Source organism: Pleurodeles waltl, chromosome 9 (assembly GCF_031143425.1).
Source record: "Pleurodeles waltl isolate 20211129_DDA chromosome 9, aPleWal1.hap1.20221129, whole genome shotgun sequence".
NCBI classification, from domain to species: Eukaryota; Metazoa; Chordata; class Amphibia; order Caudata; family Salamandridae; genus Pleurodeles; species Pleurodeles waltl.
The window spans coordinates 1,146,440,681-1,146,462,944 of record NC_090448.1 but is presented as its reverse complement, the minus strand read 5'-3'; the positions used below and the strand labels follow the sequence as shown (position 1 = coordinate 1,146,462,944).

Genomic DNA, 22,264 nt, shown 5'->3' with positions numbered 1-22,264 from the left:
TATCAGTAAGGAAAGGTGCTTTCATTAAAGTAAAATGTTGAATTTATCCACGTTGTAAGTCCTCTAAAAATCTAGTTTCCTTAGGGATTATCCCTTACAGTCAGTGAGCCATTGGCACTCAAGCTTCTTGTCCATGCACCCAATTCTAGGGGTTTCCCCTTCCCAGTTAGCTAGTCAGAGTGTTCAGTATTATTTATGCACTTTGTAACCCACTTTCCACTTGCAATTTCTGCTCTTACCCAGTCACTCTAAACTCTCCAGAATATTGAATTATTTTCTATAGATAACCAATTGAAGGATCCCTTAGCATTGGTAATCTCTGCTTAATATCGTATTCGCTTGTTTGGGATGTATATATATATCATATCTGTATGTTATATCACCTATATGACCTTACTGAGATTCTGATGCCACAGTTTATCTGCAATTTGGAATACATGGCAGGCTTTCTCACCTTAGCGCTACACGCTGTTTTTTTAATCGCTCTTATGTTATTATTGCATTGTTCCACACTGATTTTCTTTTTATCTTGCAGCTTTGGGAGCTCTTCTACAAGCTTCGGTTTGTTTACACATACATCGCCCCCTGGCAGATTACATGGGGATCAGCCTTCCATGCTTTCGCCCAACCATTTGCTGTCCCCCGTATCCTTCAAAATGTTTGTCTACCTTTCTAACAGATAGTTTAAATTTCCTGAGAAAATTCTGCATAGCCTTTTCATTTTATTTTTGTTTTCGAACGTGTAGTTATTGAAGACTGTGACTGTACTCAACAGTTTGAGTTGTACATTTTAAAACCTGCTGGTTCATGGGGTTCATTTTGATTGAAGAGGAGTTAGTTTGCGGTCTATCAATCTGATCAAGACTAGGGTGTGTTTAAGGTTTTCATAAGAAACCTTTATTAAAGGGGGGGGGGGGCTGAAAGCAGTGTTAAAGTGTTCCTGTTTGCAGGTGTAACCCCTAAAATGGTCTTTGATGTAAACTTTAACCCAGTGACAGTAAGAAGGGAGTTCAATGTCACAATGGCCAAAGTACAGGCATCAGCTCTATTTTAGCATTACAGAATTATTAACTCAGGATAGCAGGACCCCAGGAAAAAGCACGTGATCAAAGGAAGGGGAAAGATTGCCTTTTAATGCAGTAACCACCCATCTGTGAAGGTAGAAGGAATATCCAAAGAGATGCAGAATTGCAAAGGGAGCGGTATTGCAAGCTGCAGTTGGTGGCATGTTGTTATTGGGCAGATCTCCATTAGTGATCAGTTTTTTAAGCTTAAGGCCCTTAAAGGAAAGGCAGGTTAAAGCTGGTCCGGTCCAGAGACTAGCTTATGTGATCAGACACAGGTTCATAGAGCAGAGCTGTAGATCAGAGGGAGGGAGCAATCAGACATGTGTGCAAGTTCTCTGCATCCCATCCCCTTGCTAGTGTTCACTCCTGCCAGATTTAACCTGGTGGCACTCAGTGCATTCATCAGTCACATGTTGATTACTCTTTACTTGACTGCTTTGAAGTTTGTCCTATCCTCATGGCGCTTTGCGCTATGACAACTAACCAAAATTAAATGAAAGTTGTGAACGTTCAGATTGTTTTGAGTGGGTGAGTTATTGGGAAGCTTGTGTACATTTGAAACAGAAGGTGGGTGGTGGGGCTGTTGTATAGTTTGTTTAAATGTACTTTTCCGTCAAAGGTAAAGTAGAACCGAAACTAATGCCTCTTGCTTATTGAAGGAGAAGCATAGTTGTTAACTGTAAACACATGGAGGCGGGAGGTCCATTAGTTTAAAGAGATGAAGATTGTGCCTAGAGATGTACCTCCATAGAAAATCCATTCTGAAGCTCACGGTTCAAAACATGAGTTCATATGAGTGCACCTGCTAATCCAGTAGGATTTTTATTGGGGGGGGGGGGTGGTTATATGCAAGGGATCAGATGTCCTTTAAGGTGTTCTACGCCACATATTGTGGCTCACCATTAGGAACCAACAGTGTAAATCCACCAGATATGATAGGCGTAGCAAACAAAAAGGAAAATAGTGACTTCACTATGAGACTGCTGCTAGGTGTTGCACATAGTGCACCTGCTTTACTGTAGTCCTGGATTTGAATTCCAAAAGTGGAATTTACTGTAGCTTTAGTTCTTGAAATGGGCAAAGTAGCATATTTCCCATTTATATTTCACCCCACAGACAATCAGTGCCAGCCTTTTTGTGCTCATTATTGTTTTGTTGTGTTGGGGAAATGGTTCTTGTTTGCTTTCTTCATTTCAGCCACTTCCTTTTTCTTATCCCACACACTCCCTCTTTCCTTCCCCCCCACTCTCCTCTCTCTGCTTCTCTCCAGCTCTTTCCCTGTCTCCCACTCTTCCCCTGACTCCCGACTCTTCCCCTCTCCTGGGAGCTGCCGAAAGAAATGTCTGGCATGAAAAGCTTTTACTTAATGGAAGGGGCCTGTAAAGTGAAGTAGTAGTTTGTTTTGCTGCTTCATGTCCCAGTTTGTTTCACAAATTCCCAACATCTTTAGTCTTTGATTATAAATGATTCTATCTTGAAGCTGGACATAGTGTTGAAACCATTTATTTACAGAATTAAGGTCTGAACAAAATGGCCTTTCTGCATTGAGTGTAGCAATGTGCCTTGGTTTCATGAAGTGCTCTCTTTCTGATGGTTTATGCTATATTATTCTATGTTAAGTGGCAATCGCTTTCCACCTTTGTGAGTTTGCTTTTATCCTTGCCATTTATGTAGCACCCACCACCACTGGGGATGGCCTTGTCTTGGTTTTACCCGATCAGATCTATTACAAGCCAGTGCATGCATGTTTGATGCATATGTGTGGTAGCCTGTATATCAGGAGTTAAATATTGTACCTGAGGGCCAGTGATGTGTTCTGAGTGGGTTGCTGTGAACCGAATGCTTCTGGGAGGCATGCTGATGTAGCAGAAGCCTTCACGGGGACCATGGTAACCACTTTGAGGTCAGTTTATGATTTTTGTTTAAGTATTCCGTCGTGCAAATCTTCAGTATGGCACAAGTAAGATTAAGATGGTGCTGGTAGGGTGTAGTCAGTGATGCTCAGGTAGAATATTTCCAGGTGAGAAATTTAGTGCAGACTAAGGGATCTGTTTTTATGGTCTCCAAGGATGACGAAATGTATCCTGTGAGCCAGTGGAGTAAGATATCAGACGCATGCTGTAGCTACAGTGAACTGACCCTCCGGAATGAGATGATATATGATTTATTAACATGTGTTTTAGGAAACTTCCTTAACATGTCCCTCTTCAGATTCTGCAATGCTGTTTGTCCAAGCTGTTATATCTGCTTTCTTCTCCACTCCGCTGAATCCTTTCTTGGGAAGTGCAATATTCATCACATCATATGTCCGGCCTGTGAAGTTTTGGGAACGGGACTACAAGTAAGTGAATTTAAAGGGGGGAAGGCACCACAGACAAAAGTACACTTTGAGAATCTAGGTTCCTTCTGGATCTCTTGAGCTCCATGTGACACTTTCTAGTTATTGGTCCTTTTAAGGAGGCACTTTCATTGCAAAAATGTGGGTAGTAAGTAACTGAGGAGGACATTACAATGTAAGGATTGCCCAGCTAGCAGGATCCCAGGGGTGGTAGCACTGTTAGCAGCCCAGTAGTTACTTGCGGATAGTGTCCTGGTGTTTGGGAAGCTCTCTTTTAGCCGGAGTGTGGTGACCATTCAGTGTATTGAAACACATGAATAAGTCACTAGTTTTGACTAAAGAACCTTTTGGTAATCATGTCCAAAGGTATTCCTTGAGAAAACATAAGAATGCTAGCCTTATCGTAATGCTCATGAGATGAGGTGGGCCAATGAGGTTATAGATTCCAGTTGTAGCCACTTCCAAAGACTACTGTTTGTATATTTCTTTTAAATAAAGAGAGCTTTGGGAACTGTAGTTTTAGTATCATGCCAAGAGTAAAATCTGTTAGGTTTTCTGTTAGAACGAGTAACCATTGCAGAACTTATAGACTGTCCTGGTCTTGTAGTCAGTGGTGCATTGAAGGCTGCAGTTTGTCTTCAGACCGTCTGAGCGCTTAGTCCTGGAAATGGCCACAGGTTCTTAGGTTGCTCCTTGTGGTCATCCATGGTCAGTTACTTTCAGCAAAAATAAGCCTTGACTAAGGGCAGTTGTACGCCTCCTAAGCATGGCATCCTTTCATCTTGGGTTTTGCACCCCTCCATCTCTCACCAGAACTTTGAGTCCACTTTGGATGTGTGCTTCTTTGCTGTCCTCACAAGACCGCGTGTTCTAAAAAGGTTCAAGCTATAGAAATACCATATACATTAGCGCCATCAAACTACAGGACGTATAAGTGTAAAAAGGAAAAAAAGGACAGCAGCACACCACTTCCATCTATGCACTCGGGACCTGGAAAATCCCAGTATCCACTGGGACCACCCAAGCGCTGCTCCAATTTAGGAAAGAGTTGAAGACTCACTGCCCTGCATCACAATGCACTAACCTCTCACAAACCAGCTTCAAGGATACCGTTGGAACAACAGGCAAGTGCCACGCTGTAAGTCGTCCTCAAATGTGCTGTCTATTGAGCTTCATTTATAAGAAAGTACCAAAAGCATTACTTCAAAATATTAGAATCATCCCCACATTTTAGTCTACAAGATTTATGGTGAGTAGGAGTGTGCAAAACTTCCATTACTTGCTGTAGTGTAGTTCCATGAAATTACTACGAAATTAAGTGAAATTATGCGTAATTTATTCAAATGATCTCTTCCAGTAAATGTTCAAGTTGAAAATGTAATTTCGAGCTGATTTCCAGTTGCTTGCATTCATCCCATTGCCTCTTGCAATTTGATTTGCAGTTCTATAGTTTTGCTCTAAAAAATTACCTGAAACTGTCCACTTAGGTAAAAAAAAAAATGTACCGGATACGCCACTCTTGTTAAAAAAATTACCCAATAGCCCCTTTCATGTTAACATTCCTCCCCAAAATCACGTGGTGTGTTGTGATGCTGTGATCTCTGTAAACCCTTTACCAAATTTATGCCTGCGTAATTTAACATTTTTCTTCACCCTAATGGTGAGAAAAGGAGTTATGTGTATATATATAAATATATCTTTGGTAAACTTGAGAGACGGCAATACTTTGTTCTGTGAGATCTATACTACACCCCCACAAAAACTATGGACGCTAAAAATATATTACCCAGAGTTTGCTTATCATTTACCCAGGGTAGGTACTGACGTAGCTATGCTGGTTGCCTTAGTATTAGAATTTTCGGGGCAAAGGGTTTTACCCTTATATCTAAAATAATGAGAAAGAGGAAATTGAGAACTTTACCTCTTTTTTTTTTTTTTTTACAGATTGTATTTCAGCAATGCAAAATTGCAAAATGTGGCAACTTTTACAAAGTAATTTGTTGTGTTATAAAAAATGGGCCTTTGTGACTGTATATGGTGCTTGACAAATGTTATGTTTTTTTGACTTAATATAGTTTTATGACTTACACCTAATAGGTGTATCTCATCGCTTTGCTAACACAGGGCTCAACGACTGCTAAAACAACCAGGTCTTCAAAATTTGTTTAACCTTTACAAAATCTGGACAAGCGCTAATATAGCACGGAAGTTGATTTCAGGCCGAAGGGGCAGTTTAAGGGAAATGATCTTCTCCCAAATCTAGTAGTGTGAATGTGGGGCACAGTCAGCAAGGCTTTTGTCGCTAGCTCTGAGTTTACTAGCAGGACAACAATGACTCAATGTCTTCTTTAGGTAAGTGGGGTTCCTACCCATTAAAGACTTATGGGGTAAGGCAGCAAAGCTTGAAAACCACACTCTTCCTGACCGGCAGCCAATGTAGGACTCTTAGCATGGGCGGTGGAGGAAGAGCCTGCAGCAAGGTTACAAACCAAGCGTGCAGCAGTATTCTGAACAAACTGAAGTTTGGATAACAAAGTGTCTTTGGCTTCTAGCAGGGCATTACCATAATCAAGCCAAATCATGGCTAACACTGGAACCAGAGTTTTCCTAGCCGAGGGTGACAGCCAGGGGAACACTTTCCTCAATACCCGTATGGCAGACAGTACATCACTTGAAAAACCTCAAAGCAAATGTCTGTATTTGCCTATAGGTTTGAAGTTTATTGGCCATATGGCCACTTTCAGTTTTCAACAACATGTAAGAAATCATAAAGTTAAGTCACTGGGCTTAGCGGTTGTCTATCGTATTAGTTGACATCCACCTTCGTACTTGTTTTTTTTTTTTTTTTTTACACACCTTATTCTTTTGGGTTTATAGTTCTTCTGAGCTGTAAAAAAAAAAAGTTCTGGATTTGTCAATTTTCTGACAGCTTTGATCAAAGGACTAAGTTCCCCTCTGCACCCTAGAAAGAGGATGCCTAGAATTTTAGGCTGCAATTTGGAAGTTCTAGCAGTCAAAGGCTTTACCTTTTTCCTCTCACTGCTGATCATGAGCTCTAGGGCTTGCTGGGAGCTTTTCTCCCTAATGCATCTTGGCTGCTTAGTCAAGTTACTTCTGTCTCTCATAGTTTACGTAAAGCTCAATGAGGTGGTTAGAATTCCTCTCCGGTGCGTTTAAATCATTGCCTCCTGATGCATTACAGGTCTCGATTGCAACTTCGGCTTAGCCTTCTCTGTTTCGTTTTTTGTCGGTCAGTGAGATTTCCTTTATTGCACTTGGATTCCTGATATCTCCATTTTTCTCTCCTGCATGTTGGGCCTGGGTTTACAGCTCTTAATAGGTACATTTTTTAGCCTGCTTTGAAAGATTGTCATCCTAGGTTACAGCTCTATGACCACAAAAGGGACCCTTTCTGTCCATATCTTCCTATAATCTTCATCCTTGCTACATTGTACCCCCAATCACTCTAGTAATACTGGCTAAATTATTTCAGTGCTTCTTTTTCTATCCTTAGCTGTGGATTTCAGATCCTTAGTTGGACTCTGGAGAGTGTTATTCCCTTTGATTTAGTGTCTCCAGATCCATAACGCTCCCCTAGAGGCATGAGGATAGTAGATCTAGCTTTCGGCTGTGGAGTTTTTCATGCCTTTCACTGTATGTTAACTTGATTTTGCACGGTTTCTGGATGCTGACACTCATACTCTGCTCATGTAGGAAGCTGGCTCTGTATATACCATATCAAAATGAGGTATAGTGTGCACAGAGTCCAAGGGTTCCCCCGAGGCTTAAAAGAGGATAAATAGATAATACTAATGCTGTCTTGTGGTAGTGTGGTCGAGCAGTTAGGCTTATCAGAGGGCAGTGCAAAGTATTTGTTGTACACACACGAGCAATAGAAGAGGCACACAATGACTTAACTCCAGGCCACTGGCTTGTATATATCAAAAATATCTCTTCTTGGTATATTTCTAGAACCACAAGATTCAAGTTGCAGGTAAGTACATTAATGAATATGTATTTCACATATGAATCAATGTGACTTTGTTGTTTGGAATCGGTGAGTTATACAGTTTAAGAATAAATGGCAATCTGTTTTAAAAGTTGACACTGCAATTTTCTGAAACAGTTCCTGGGGGGAAGAAAAGCTAGTACGATGTACAGGTAAGTACTTGACTTACAGTTTCCAGTCTCTGAGGGTTAGGAAGTCCACAGGTTGGGATTCAGGTTAACCCCAAACACCCACCACCAGCAACACGGGCCGGCCTGGTGCAGAGGTCAAGGTTGAAGCACATTTAAGATGGCCTCCTATGGAGACTGGGGGCACTCTGTTTTAGATCTGCTGGCAGATAAGTACCTGTGTCTTCGGAGGGCAGACCTGTGGGGTTTAGAGGAGCACCGGAGGGGCCGCAGGTAAGCACCAAACCCACACCGTCAGCGGCACAGGGGCGGCTGAGTGCAAGGTGCCAACAGAGCGTCGTGCTCCCAATGCTTTCCTATGAGGGTACCTGGGGAGGAGGGGGGGTATCACTTATAGGTTGCAGACTGGGTCCAGGGGGTCGATTCGAGAAAACCACAGGTAGGAGGGCTGCCTCCTGAACTTTGCTGCACTGGGGGTCGTGTTCTCCAACCTCTCGTGGCTGTGAGTGCAGTGTTTCTTTAGGTGTCAGATAAATGCGTCCGGAGCTTTCGTGGTCAGGGGGTCCTCTGGATTCACACTGCAGGTGTCGTCGTGAGGGACAGGAGAGATCAACCCAGGGTGGGCACTTGCTCGGAATCACCTGGGGATCCTCTCTAGCCGGTTGGGCCACCTGGACACGGGGGCCGGAGGTGTTGGGTGCACAGTGGTCAGGACTCGTGGATCCAGGGAGCCCTGGAGTCCTTAGTTGTAGTTTCTTCTTGGACAGGGCTGCTGTCCACAAGGGTTCTTGATCCTTTGTGATTCAGGGCAGTCCTCTGGAGCTCTGCAGAGGTTGCTGGTCCCGCAGGTTTTCTGAAGCAGGAGACAGGCCAGTAGGGCTGGGACCAGGTCAGTTTGCGTCTTTCTTCTTCCCTGCCGGGGTTTCAGCTTAGCAGTCCTTCTTTCTTGTGAGGTCGCCAGGAATCTGACAACTTGAGTTCAGGGGAGCCCTTAAATCCTGGATTAGGGGTGTCACAGGGGTCAGAGGGCAGTAGCCAATGGCTACTGTCCCTTAGGGTGGCTACACCCTTCTTGTGTCTACCCCTTCTGGGGAGGAAGACACAAACCTAACCCTATTGGTCCCTGTCCTCCAAACTAAGATGGAGGATTCTTCAGGGAGGGGGTCACCTCAGCTCTGGGCACCTTGGGGGTGGTCCTAGCTTGGGTGGCTACTCCTTCCTGCTTTCCCTAATTCTCCTGCCGGACTTGCCACCAAAAGCCTTTGAGGCTCACAACCAGGTGTTAGTTCCTTCAGGGGGGAGGTATGAAGCACCTCCACCCAGTGCAGGCTTTGTTTCTGGCCACAGAGTGCACAATGGCTCTCACCCTGTGTGGCCAGAAACTCGTCTGGAAGTGGCAGGCTGGTGCACACCATTCAGTCATGTGCTAGTAGTTTGGCTAACATACAGGAGGCATCTCTAAGATGCCCTCTGGGTGCATTTTTCAATAAATCCCACACTGGCATCCATGTGGGGGTATTGTGTTGAGACGTTTGATACCAAACTTCTCAGTATTCAGTGAAGCCATTATGGAGCTGGGGGTTTTGTAATGACAATCTCCCAGACCATATACTCGGTAAGGCTACACTGCAATTACAATGTCTAAGAATGGACTTATGCGCTGTAGGGGCATATTGCTAATGCAGCTATGCCCTCGCCTGTGGTATAGTGCACCCTGCCTTAGGGCTGTAAGACCTGCTAGAGGGGTGACTTACCTATGCTATAGGAAGTGGTTTGTGGACATGGCACCCTGAGAGCGGTGCCATGTCGACTTTGCCTTTTTCTCCCCACCAGCATACATGAGCTGCAAAGGAAGTGTGCATGTGCTTGATGGGGGGTCCCCCAGGGTGGCATAATACATGCTGCAGCCCTTGGGGACCTTCCCTAGCCACAGGGACCTTGGTACCATGGATACCTTTTACAAGGGACTTAACTGTGGGCCATCGGTGTGCCAATTGTGGAAACAAAGGTACAGATTTTGGGAAAGAACACTGGTGCGGGGCTTGGTTAGCAGGATCAAAGCACACACTCAATCGAAGTTGGCATCAATATTAGGCAAAAAGTGGGAGGGGTAACCATGCCTACAGTGGCACTTTCCTACAGCTCACATTTAAACAATTCCTTACCTCCTTTGTTCTGTGAAAGTTTCAAATTAATGTTTATAATATCATTTCTTTTCACTTCTCCTCAAACTGGACACCATGTCTCAATCTCCACCTTTTATAATCCCTGCACTGTTATCCTTTCTTCGCCATTTAAATTGATAGGGCTGTGTAAAGAAATGGCTCCCTGTTGCAGTTACCCCCCACTTTTTGCCTGATACTGATGCTGACTTGACTGAGAAGTGTGCTGGGACCCTGCTAACCAGGCCCCAGCACCAGTGTTCTTTCACCTAAAATGTACAATTGTCTCCACAATTGGCACAACCCTGGCACCCAGGTAAGTCCCTTGTAACTGGTACCCCTGGTACCAAGGGCCCTGATGCCAGGGAAGGTCTCTAAGGGCTGTAGCATGTCTTATGCCACCCTAGGGACCCCTCACTCAGCACAGACACACTGCTTGCCAGCTTGTGTGTGCTGGTGGGGAGAAAATGACTAAGTCGACATGGCACTCCCCTCAGGGTGCCATGCCAACCTCACACTGCCTGTGGCATAGGTAAGTCAGCCCTCTAGCAGGCCTTACAGCCCTAAGGCAGGGTGTACTATACCACAGGTGAGGGCATAGGTGCATGAGCACTATGCCCCTACAGTGTCTCAGCAAAACCTTAGACATTGTAAGTGCAGGGTAGCCATAAGAGTATATGGCCTGGGAGTCTGTCAAAAACGAACTCCACAGTTCCATAATGGCTACACTGAATACTGGGAAGTTTGGTATCAAACTTCTCAGAATAATAAACCCACACTGATGCCAGTGTTGGATTTATTAAAAAATGCACACAGAGGGCATCTTAGAGATACCCCCTGTATTTTACCCAATTGTTCAGTGCAGGACTGACTGGTCTGTGCCAGCCTGCTGCTGAGAGACGAGTTTCCGACCCCATGCGGTGAGAGCCTTTGTGCTCTCTGAGGACAGAAACAAAAGCCTGCTCTGGGTGGAGGTGCTTCACACCTCCCCCCTGCAGGAATTGTAACACCTAGCAGTGAGCCTCAAAGGCTCAGGCTTCGTGTTACAATGCCCCAAGGCACTCCATCTAGTGGAGATGCCCGTCCCCTGGACACAGCCCCCACCTTTGGCGGCAAGTCCAGGAGAGATAATGAGAAAAACAAGGAGGAGTCACTGGCCAGTCAGGACAGCCCCTAAGGTGTCCTGAGCTGAGGTGACTCTGACTTTTAGAAATCCTCCATCTTGCAGATGGAGGATTCCCCCAATAGGAATAGGGATGTGCCCCCCTCCCCTCAGGGAGGTGGCACAAAGAGGGTGTAGCCACCCTCAAGGACAGTAGCCATTGGCTACTGCCCCCTCAGACCTAAACACACCCCTAAATTGAGTATTTAGGGGCTCCCAGAACACAGCAAGATAGATTCCTGCAACCTAAGAAGAAGAGGACTGCTGAGCTGAAAACCCCTGCAGAAGAAGAAAGAAGACACCAACTGCTTTGGCCCCAGCTCTACCGGCCTGTCTCCCCCCTTCTAAAGACGCTGCTCCAGCGACGCTTTCCCCAGGGACCAGCGACCTCTGAATCCTCAGAGGACTGCTCTGCTCTAGAAGGACCAAGAACTCCTGAGGACAGCGGCTCTGTTCACCCAAGACTGCAACTCTGTAACGAAGGAGCAACTTTAAAACAACTTACGTTTCCCGCCGGAAGCGTGAGACTGCAACCGACGCCCCCGGCTCGACTTGTGGAGAACAATCACTTCAGGGAGGACTCCCCGGCGACTGCGAGACCGTTAGTAGCCAGAGTTGCCCCCCCGGAGCCCCCACAGCGACGCCTGCAGAGGGAATCCCGAGGCTCCCCCTGACCGCGACTGCCTGCTTCCCAGATCCTGACGCCTGGTAAAGGCTCTGCACCTGCAGCCCCCAGGACCTGAAAGATCGGAACTCCAGTGCAGGAGTGACCCCCAAGAGGCCCTCTCCCTTGCCCAGGTGGTGGCTACCCCGAGGAGCCCCCCCCTTGCCTGCCTGCCTGCATCGCTGAAGAGACCCCTTGGTCTCCCATTGATTTCCATTGGAAACCCGACATGTGTTTGCACACTGCACCCGGCCACCCCCGTGCTGCTAAGGGTGTACTTTCTGTGCTAACTTGTGTCCCCCCCCGGTGCCCTACAAAACCCTCCTGGTCTGCCCTCCGAAGACGCGGGTACTTACCTGCTGGCAGAATGGAACCAGGGCACCCCCTCCTCCATTGAAGCCTATGCGTTTTGGGCACCACTTTGACCTCTGCACCTGACCGGCCCTGAGCTGCTGGTGTGGTAACTTTGGGGTTGCTCTGAACCCCCAACGGTGGGCTATCTTGGACCCAAACTTGAACCCCGTAGGTGGTTTACTTACCTGCAAGAACTAACTAACTCTTACTCCCCCTAGGAACTGTGAAAATTGCACTAAGTGTCTAGTTTTAAAATAGCTATATGTGATTTATGTGAAGACTGTATATGCTATTTTGATTATTCAAAGTTCCTAAAGTACCTACCTGCAATACCTTTCATTTAAAGTATTACATGTAAAATTTGAACCTGTGGTTCTTAAAATAAGCTAAGAAAAGATATTTTTCTATACAAAAACCTATTGGCCTGGAATTGTCTCTGAGTGTGTGTTCCTCATTTATTGCCTGTGTGTGTACAACAAATGCTTAACACTACTCCTTTGATAAGCCTACTGCTCGACCACACTACCACAAAATAGAGCATTAGTATTCTCTCTTTTTGCCACTATCCTACCTCTAAGGGGAACCCTTGGACTCTGTGCATACTATTCCTTACTTTGAAATAGCGCATACAGAGCCAACTTCCTACAGACTGCAGATCAATCTGAGCTTTGTTTCCTTAATAGATGTTTTGGGCTCCGCAGATGTTTTATGCATCATTACTATGTTGTGTAGAACAGTTTTAAATGCCACCTCTCTCACTCTGCTGTTTCTTGAGCCCCACTCCTTTGAGATGAGAATGTTGCTCCTGCAACTATATTTTAGGGAATTATTTTGTTGGCACCCTAAGCTAATTTCTTTAAGCGTTTCACTTTACAGGGTCTGGATTACTTTTTGAAGGTAACTGACATGGTGTAACCTGGCAGCCAATGAATCATCCGAGCTATAAATCTCCAAGTGTTGTCCGTTTCTGTAGTACAAAAATGATTTGTTTTACAGCACAAAACGTGTGGACCATACGAACACAAGATTGGCCTCCCAGCTCGATAGAAATCCAGGTACAGTTAAATTTCATCGCAGTAGAAGTTGGTGGGTGATGTTAATTCTATTGTATGTGCTTTTGCCGTATAACACAATTCATATATTGTAGCGGAGGCATCCTTAAGCTCATTAAATTCAATACCAGCAATACTTTAGCACATCTCATTGGTTGTGCCTCTTTGCTTCACTTGGTGTAGGAGGGGGATTTGAGGTGCAGGTGGGAGTGCGGTAATAGACTAGGCCCGGGTGAAATGTTTATAAGCTGGTGCAATCTCGTCATAACTCCCAAATTTGTGTTACTCCAAGTCTTTGGATAATTTTTGCCTGCAGGAGAGACTAGTTTGAGTAGAAAATAAGTCTCCTGCTGGTATCTCGCCTGGCTTTTCTGTGCAATATATGTCCTCGCAGAGAAAAACGACTTAAGAAACCAGAAAAATGATGTTGTTTAAAGCACACAATTTCTTCAAAGTTATGCATATTTCAAGGACAAAATGCATATTTCAAGGACAAAATGCATACTCTCCATTACTAGATCCAATTGCTTCTTCACCGCAGTCTGTGACAAGATTATTTTATTATTTCATCACCCTTTTCAAAGCACACATTTGCCAACATCTTTATAATCCCGTCCTGCTAAACGCTGTTTAGCTCCATTAAAGGGTTAGGAGCTGAATAGCCTGACTTGGTAGTCCTATCAGTCACATTCACAACTACACGTGGCACGTAGATTGGTTATGAGAAGTGGGGTTCATTTTCCCCAACAATGTTTTCAAGTGACCTGAGCTCGGCACCACCTACTCTCTAGTCACGGTATTGTACCCCATACATTTTCCTTTCGTCACAACAGATGATCCCATTGAGAAATATCACACCTTCAAATGGCCATTTTGGGGAGCATGTGACCATGCACGTCCTGAAGTGGCAGACTATTTTTTCATACATTTTCTCAGACGTATAATGTAAAATGTTGACTTGTAAAAATCCTTTGCTCCAATAATTTTCTGCATGTAACATAACTGAGTAAACTTGCACCTCACAGAAAATCTAAATATTTCCAACCCTGCACATATGGTGGTGGGAGCGTATATTTCAAATTATTCTGTGTCTTTAAGGCGAAAGCACATGCTGAAGCAGAACAACCTAGAAATTCTCCTAGTACTTCAAGCCGCTCAGCAAACAATTATTTCTAAATTGTGTGCACAGCACAAATAAAAGCATCCGTTAGGACAGAATTGGTAAAAATGTTACCTTGATGTGTTAAATTAAATCGTGCTTTGTGGTAGTTTTTGCCTGGAAGCTACCACAAAATGTAATTTGTAACATGCAAAGTGTGATTTCACACACACAGACCAATATAAAGTAAAACAAAACTGAGTGCTTGGCCATCAAGTCCATAATGTGTGACCGACGCAATAAGGACAAGTTTAATATTGTATTCTGTTTATACATGGATAACTTATTTTCCTTGTTAAAGGCACTCAATGCAAACAAGAAGGGATTTTTAAACATTAACATTATTCTATTTAATATTCCATATCGAGCAAACCAAGAAAACAGTACATGTTTGTTGTTTCATGGACAGGAAATGAACTCTGAAACATTTATTATGTCTTTTTCCAGGTTCTGATGATAACAACCTTAATTCCATTTTCTATGAGCACCTAACCCGTTCCCTTCAGCACAGCCTCTGTGGAGATCTTCTTCTGGGGCGCTGGGGAAATAACAACACTGGAGACTGCTTCATCCTAGCATCGGACTATCTCAATGCGCTCGTACATTTAATCGAGATAGGAAATGGCCTAGTTACCTTCCAGCTGAGGGGCTTAGAATTCCGAGGTAAGTCTTTGTATACAGTAAATGTCTTGATTTATCAGATATTTAAAATATTTGCTTACAATGCATGTGCAAAACTCACACCTGTGCATACATGGTAGACACCAGCGGACTCGCAAATCTCTGAAAATGGCTTTTACATAAGCCCCATCGTGAAGGTCAGATCTTTAGGTCCTTGTTCCTTTCCATACTGAACATGGAGAAAAACAGGTCGCCTGAAAAGCTCAAAGAATTTACAAGGTTTGCTTAAAGTGAAAGAGTGAGCTATAATTGTGCAGACACTCAAAGGAGCCATGATGAACTAAGGAAATATTCTCTGATTTGCCCTACTCAGATAATTTGTTAAGTGATTAGAGACCCAAAATGCTGTCTAGATTAATCAAAGGAAACCAACATAATCATGATTATCCTGGAAATTCTGCCCTAGCTAAAATGCAATCAGAAATCACATTCATAATAAGTGTAATGATCCTCAGAAATGTACATGAGCATCTTCCCAGCAATCTGCAGTAAACATCAAACTTTACGTTGCCGCGCTCACCTTAGGATCTACATCTCTACTCCAACTTGTAAGACAGCAATAAAAAACTGTGACAAAGGCAATTTGAGATATTCTATGCAGCTGGGCCTGTATTATGGAATATATTGACACCTCTCTCAAGCGGACACCTCTGACTCTTAATTAAAATAATCACTCAACCCTTCCAGGAACAATAACTGTAGGAAAGTGCCTCTTTTTGACATGGCCACCCCCACTTTTTGCCTGCGATTTAATGCACTTTTGACCGAAGTCACCAGGTCTCCGCTAACCAGGTCTCCTGTGCCAGATCTTTCCCTAAAACTGTGCAGTTGTTTCCCAACTGGCAATACCATCTGATAGAGACTTCTAGCTGCAGATTCCTTACCTTTGAATTTCCCAGGCATCAAACTGGATCTGGAAACTATTGAGCGAGCAGTCCCCCTACACGCCGTTCGGTGGCTCAGTTCAGTTCTGCGTGTCGTCGGCGGCGCAGGAAGTGACACCGACGTAACTTATATAGGCGCCACCCAGGTGCACAAACGTCAGTTTTATTCTTTCTGCGCCAGTTAGCATTTATCTGGGAAAAGAGCTACCCCTCTGTCTCTTTTTGACAGCCTTTTTTTGACATTTTGTCGACTGTTTTGAAGTGTCGAGGATGTCATCTCGTAAGGTAGGGTTTAAGTCGTGTAGAGCCTGTCACTGCTCCATGTTGGTAACGGGCCAGCACCTTGTTTGCTTATGGTGTCCCGAGTGCAGCCATGACTCGAAGTCATGCTCGGACTGCCAGGCCTTGGCTCCACAAGCTGTGAGGGATCGGTCCCTGAAGCTTCCTATGGCCCAGCAGTCGACATCATGTAGCGCGACTCCTATGAGGTCTTGGTCCCGATCGAGAAGATCACAAGACCATTCCGGGAGCCTCAAGCCCTCTCCCTCCCACTCGCAGTCTTCCAGACATTCTGGGAAGAAGCACAAGAAAATGAAAAAGTTGAAGAGGTCTTCGACATCCTCATGTCCGTTGGCTGACGCAACGAGTTCAGAACATTGGCGTTCCAGGCACGGTCCCGTGGAGCCGTTGTCGGGTCTGACTCCACCCCTCAATTTACAGGAGCCGGAGCGACTCCCACTCAAATTAAGGAGTTTTACGAGGCCATGCGCTGCTTCGTTGAGTGGGCTGACCCCTCTTGTGTGCCTCCGGGCCCCATGGGGTTGGAGAAGGCCCCCCTCATGTTCCACGCCGACAGCTCCTACCTCTGCTCTGATGGGCTCTCACAAATCCGATCATGGATCTGGGCCGGCGCTGCTCGTACCGACACTGATGCTCCCAGCAGCTCCAGCCCCAATCTAATTCCTGAGGACTTGAAACATCAATCAACGCAGATTCCGGCACTGAAGCCCTTTGACCTTAAGGAAGAATGGGAGGGGTCACTGGACCCTCTTGAATACCAGCTAGACACCCCAACATCTATGGACTGGTATGAGGATTTAGGAGAGGCCAGTGGATCTCTAGATACTGGTTTACTCTCTCCAGCTACCATTCCTATGCAGGAATGAGCATGCTACACAATGGTGGTGAAGAAGGCAGCGGAAGCCTTGGACCTCAGACTTCCCTCTGTGGCGGTCAAGACTTCTCTTGATGGAAGTGCCTCATCCTGTGGCTTTCTCATCTGAACCCCTATTGACCTTTAGCGAAGCACTGGCTGATGTCCTACTGGGAACTTGGTCCAAACCCAGCACAATGGCTCCTGTGAATAGGGCAAGTGCCCGCCACCGACACCCTACCCCTGAGAGCTTGGTTATCAAGCCTCGACTTCACATGGAGCATTCCCTGCAGCTTTCAGACTACGGCGGCCCTCGTGCATTCATTGAGGTTCACTATAAACATGACAAAGTCACACCTGACTCCTTTTCAAGCGCTCCCTTTCATTGGAGCTGTTCTGGACACAGTGCAGTTTTGAGCTTATCCTCCTGAGCAGCGAGTCCATAATATTCAGGCTATGATACTGATGTTTCAGTCTCTATCCTGGATTTTGGTGAGAATGACTGAGACTGCTGGGCCTCATGGCTTCATGCAACCTGCTGGTAAACTATGCCAGATGGCATATGCGGGCACTGCAGTGGGACCTGGAGTTCCAGTGGGTGCAGCATCAGGGAAATCTCTCCAACATTTTCCAGATCTCGGAGAGGGAACTACAGAAGGCCTGCAGTGGTGGTTAACGATGTGCGATTGGGTTAAAGGCAGACTCCTCTCTTTCCCCCAACCAGATCTGACAGTATTGACAGATTTGTCACTCCTAGGAGGGGGCGGCCATCTGGGAGAGGTGAAGATCAGAGGACTCTGGTCTCCGGCAGATTCCGGACTCCACATCAACTCCCTGGAGCTCTGTGCATTTCAGCTAGCATTGAAAGCATTTCTTCCCTCTGTCAAGGGTAAGTTAGTGCAGGTGATCACGGACAATACCATTGCCTTGTGGTACTGCAACAAGAAGGGCGGGTGGGGTTGTGGACACTTTGTAGAGACGGCCCTGTATCTCTGGACATGGCTGGAACAGCAGGGCACAACCATGGTGGCTCAACGCCTGGGAGGTTCCCTTAATGATATTATTCCCTTCAATCTTACCCTTGCCCAGCAGGGCTCTGCTCTGGGTATTCTTAAGGCGTTATCTCTTTGCTCTGTCCGCCTTCCTGCAGCTGCCTGACCAAACCTCTTTATTTAAGTTCCCTATTGTTAATAGGTTTTTAAAAGGGCTTGTGCATATGTTTCCCCTTCGCCCTTCATCATGACTCTGTGGGACCTGAATCTGGTTCTCACTTAACTTATGTGTGGTGCCTTCGAGCCTGTACGCAATTGTCCCCTCTGGCTGCTTACCATCAAGATAGCTTTCCTAGTGGGAATAACGTCTGCCTGGAGGGGTGAGTGAGCTGCAGGCTTCATCATCCAAGCCTCCCTTCTTACTGTGTTCCCTGATAAAGTGGCGTTTCTCACCCAGCCCTCTTTCATCTCGAACGTGGTGACCCCATTCCATTTGGGACAGTCTGCCACTCTGCCACCTTTTATGCTCTTCCACATCCCTCTAAAGAAGAGGAGCAACTCCACCGTCTTGGCCCAAAAAGAGCATTGTTGTTCTACCTTGATCGCACAATAGAGTTCTGGGTGGACAACCAACTCTCTGTGGGCTATGTAGGGGCTTAAAAAGGTCAGGTGGTACATAAGAACTATTTTGTGCTGCTTTATTCTCTGTATCATGATCTGCTATGCTCTGCCTAAAAAGCAGCCTCCTGAGGGCTTATAAAGCCCATTCCACCAGAGGAAAAGCTGCGACCACTGTTACCTTGTGGAGTCCCAGTCCTGGACATCTGCCAGCCAGCAACATGGGTGTCCTTGCATACGGTTGCTAAACCTTACTGCCTGGACAGTCAGGTCTGCAGACACACGCGTTTTGTCTGTTTGGTCCTGCAGGACGACTTCTCATAGACAATTTGTCTGCAGCCCTCTACCAGGACTGTATGGCTTGCGTATCTATTCAGAGGTAAGGAATCTGCAGCTAGAAGTCTGTCAGATGAGCAAGTTACTTAGCTTTGGTAATGCAGTATCTGGTAGAGACAGTATCTAGCTGCACATTCCTTACAGACCCACCCATGCCTCCCCCAGTTCTGCAGACAGATTTCGAGGGTTAGGGATGATCCCTTCAGGGTCCTAGTTTGGAAGCACATTCGTCAGTTCACTTCATGGCTCTGTGCTCCTAGTCCTTCTGAAAACATGTCACAGTTTAGGAGGCAAATCTAAGCCGTATGACCCCAACTCACCCCCAATGACCCCCAACAGAAACATATCAGATACCTGGAACACGTTGGAACACGTGGCCATTGCCCTGGCTCTTAAAGCTATTTACTCCATGGTACAGCACAAGGTGGTAGTTGTGCACACAGACAACATGACTGCAATGTACCACATTCAGAAGCGGGGTAAAACACTCTCTCCCCTTTTTTCAACATTGACACAACAGATTTTGCATTGGGCAACTTGCCATCACATACATCTTCTGGCAGAGTACTTCCTGTGGGAGGACAGTGATTTTGTAAGGCATCAACAAATCCACAAGTGGAAACTCCATCTGCAAGTTCTCTATAGGTACTTAGTAGGAACCCCTACAGATCACCCTATTCGCAACCCCAGAAAATGCAAAACGACAAAGATTTAACTCCAGGTATCCACCCCTACAGTCTACGGGCATTGCACTAAGGATGAATTGGTCAGGGATATTTCAAACACTTATCCACCTCTCCCACTGGTTCCATACGTGTTCAGGGAGATGAGGCAGGTAGGTATCAGCTGCCCTCATTTTTGCAGACAGACAATTCTTGTATTTGATACTTTTAGAGACGTCCATCAATCCACACAAGAAACTCCCAGCTAGGAAGGGCCTGCTCACTCAGCAACAGGGTCAAATCAGTCACCGGGGACCCAGGGAGCTCAACATTGCCACATGGCACCTTAGGTCTTAGAATTTTGATACTTACAACCCCAAGTTAGTTTATGGCCATCCTATAGGTAGTATGCAGGCCCATCACTAGGGTCTGTCACGCCACCAAATGGAAAATGTTCACTCAGTTTGACATTTCTATACAATTCGACCCATTTAAAGTTTTTTAGAATATTGTTTCATACCTTTCCCACCTTAACAAGGCAGGTTTAACATATACCTCATACACTTTAACCTAGTGGCTAGAGCTGCATACATGCAAAACGGGTAACACCTCTCTGTTTTGCATCCCTGTAGTCAAGAGGTCCTTCGTGGGACCCAAAGGTTATAGCCCCAAAGACACTACCTGCACATACTGGGAAGTTTAATGTGGGATTCACACAGCTCATGGGGTCATCTTTTGAACCATTTGTCATGTCAGTCGTAAATCCTTTCATGGAAAGTCACTTTCCTTGTGGCAATAACTTCACTCAGGTGAATCAGTGAACTGCAGGCGCTTAGTATCACAGAGCCATTTTTTCAGAGTCATGCGGCTAGAGTAATCCATAGGACAAACCCCTGCATTTTTAGCTAAGGTAGTATCACCCTTTCACATCAATCGGGTAATTGAGCTACTAGTTTTCTTGTCGCAACCAGATGTAATAGGGGAAAGTGATACATGCCTAGCTGTAAAGAGAGAGCTCGTATATCATATCGATAGGACAGAATCCTTTTGAAAGCCCAACAAACTCCTTGTAGCCTTTGCCAAACCTTATAAAGGACAACCTATCTCAAAGGCAACATTTGCACAGTGGGTTGGCAAATGGATTGAGACGTGTACTCCCTATAGCCACTAGGACTTATTCTACATGTAAAAAGGGAGCCACTATGGTTTTCGTACATAACATTCCTTTTGCAGATATCTGCAAAACTGCTACTTAGTCAATGACACACATTCACAAAGCACCATTGTATAAACATATTCGTTGGTCAACCAGCTATGGTTGACCCGTCTGTTTTAAGAGCATTGTTTCAAACATCTGCCACAGCAGATAGGAAGCAGCTTTGACATCACACATGCTACAAACAGAAATTGTTACCCTGTAAGCACCTGTTTGTAGTAATGTAGATTCACATGCACCCATCCTCCTCCCTGGACATGGACAGTGATGACACAAGTCTTACAATAAATATTCATGAATTATTAAATAAAAATCAAAGGGCATAAACTTACTACTCTCTACACTCCAATTTTACCTGTCACAAGCTGAGCGGAAAACAACCTAAGGGTGGAGTTTTTGCCCATGCACACTGAAGCACTGCAGGAGGGATCACTCAACATCTTGTGACTTGAAGCTTTTTATTTTTTGAAGAATAACAACTTGTAATGTCTGAGTCCAACACTTGATGATACTAGTAAGCAAAGAATGTGAATCTACAACACTACATACTTGGAACAGATGCTTATCAGGTGAGAATATTTTCCTCATCTTTCATTTTGGGGGTCCCACAAAAACCTGGACACTCTGCAAACCAAGGAAAATCATTTCCTTAGACAGATCTCCCGGTTAGGTATGGGCTCACCAGTGACCCCTCTAAGGCTTGACCTAGGTTTAAACAGTATTAAAACCACAGTGGCCCTAAGGCCCCTCTCCTATTGGATTCGTTTATGGAAATCTGTTGAACTCGAACCATATAGGCTGGCTATAAGAGAGCTCATAGCCGCCCCCCAGGCACTGGAGAAAATCCCATGGCTGAAGGAGATGAAATCTGCCTGGGTCAAAATAGGTTTTCCTTGCTACTGGAAATATCCGGATCAAATCCCCGATAATGCAAGGAAACTTGTCACAAAAAGATATTGGGAGAAAGTTAATGAAGACTCCTTGCACCAAAAGGGGGCGGGCAGGCTAACAATGGAATTTCTCCAACTCAAGCATGAGCCCTGGGCTGAGAACTTCTTGAACCTTCCCATGCCTCCGTATGCCCGTGGTTTATATCTCCAGTTAAGATATGGTTCACTGCCTATTAATGGTTTCACGGCTCACTGGTCATCTAACAACGTTTCAAATGATAGATGTATCTCTTGCCAAAATCGCAAAGAAACAATAGAGCATATACAATTTTTTTGCCCTTTGTATAAGAGTCCCAGAGGGAGGTGGATTATTCCCCTCTGCAAAAACATGTCATTACAGGATAGAGCAAACGCCACCAGAATCTGTATACATGACTCATCCTCCGTGGTAGCTATTACAGTTACCAAATATCTCTCGGAGGCCTGGTACATTCGGCGTAAGTTTATTGTATCAAAGGGCATGTGAGCCATCCTGACATTAGTCCACAGAAGGAGTCTTAACTGTTATTTACTAGTAGTATCAGTAGGAATTTTTAGCAGGAACTTGTTGCTCTCTATATGAACAATAGAGATTGTATAAGCTTATAGAGTCATTTTTTCTTTTTTGGATTGACGAGGGCCAGGTCATACGGGAAAATAACTGTACACATTGGCATGTTAGATAAAATTTTATATTC

General features: G+C 45.1%; 1 protein-coding gene across 5 annotated transcripts in view; it reads left to right on the top strand.

The window, feature by feature from the left end:
* Nucleotides 1-22,264, top strand: part of PCNX1 (pecanex 1) — a 436,152-nt gene that overhangs the window by 328,077 nt on the left and 85,811 nt on the right. For all 5 annotated transcript variants that reach the window (XM_069208962.1, XM_069208959.1, XM_069208961.1 and 2 more), the window contains exons 23-26: nt 536-644; nt 3,279-3,408; nt 12,881-12,939; nt 14,543-14,758. In XM_069208962.1, coding sequence (XP_069065063.1) covers nt 536-644; nt 3,279-3,408; nt 12,881-12,939; nt 14,543-14,758 — 514 coding nt within the window. The remainder of the gene's footprint in view (nt 1-535; nt 645-3,278; nt 3,409-12,880; nt 12,940-14,542; nt 14,759-22,264) is intronic.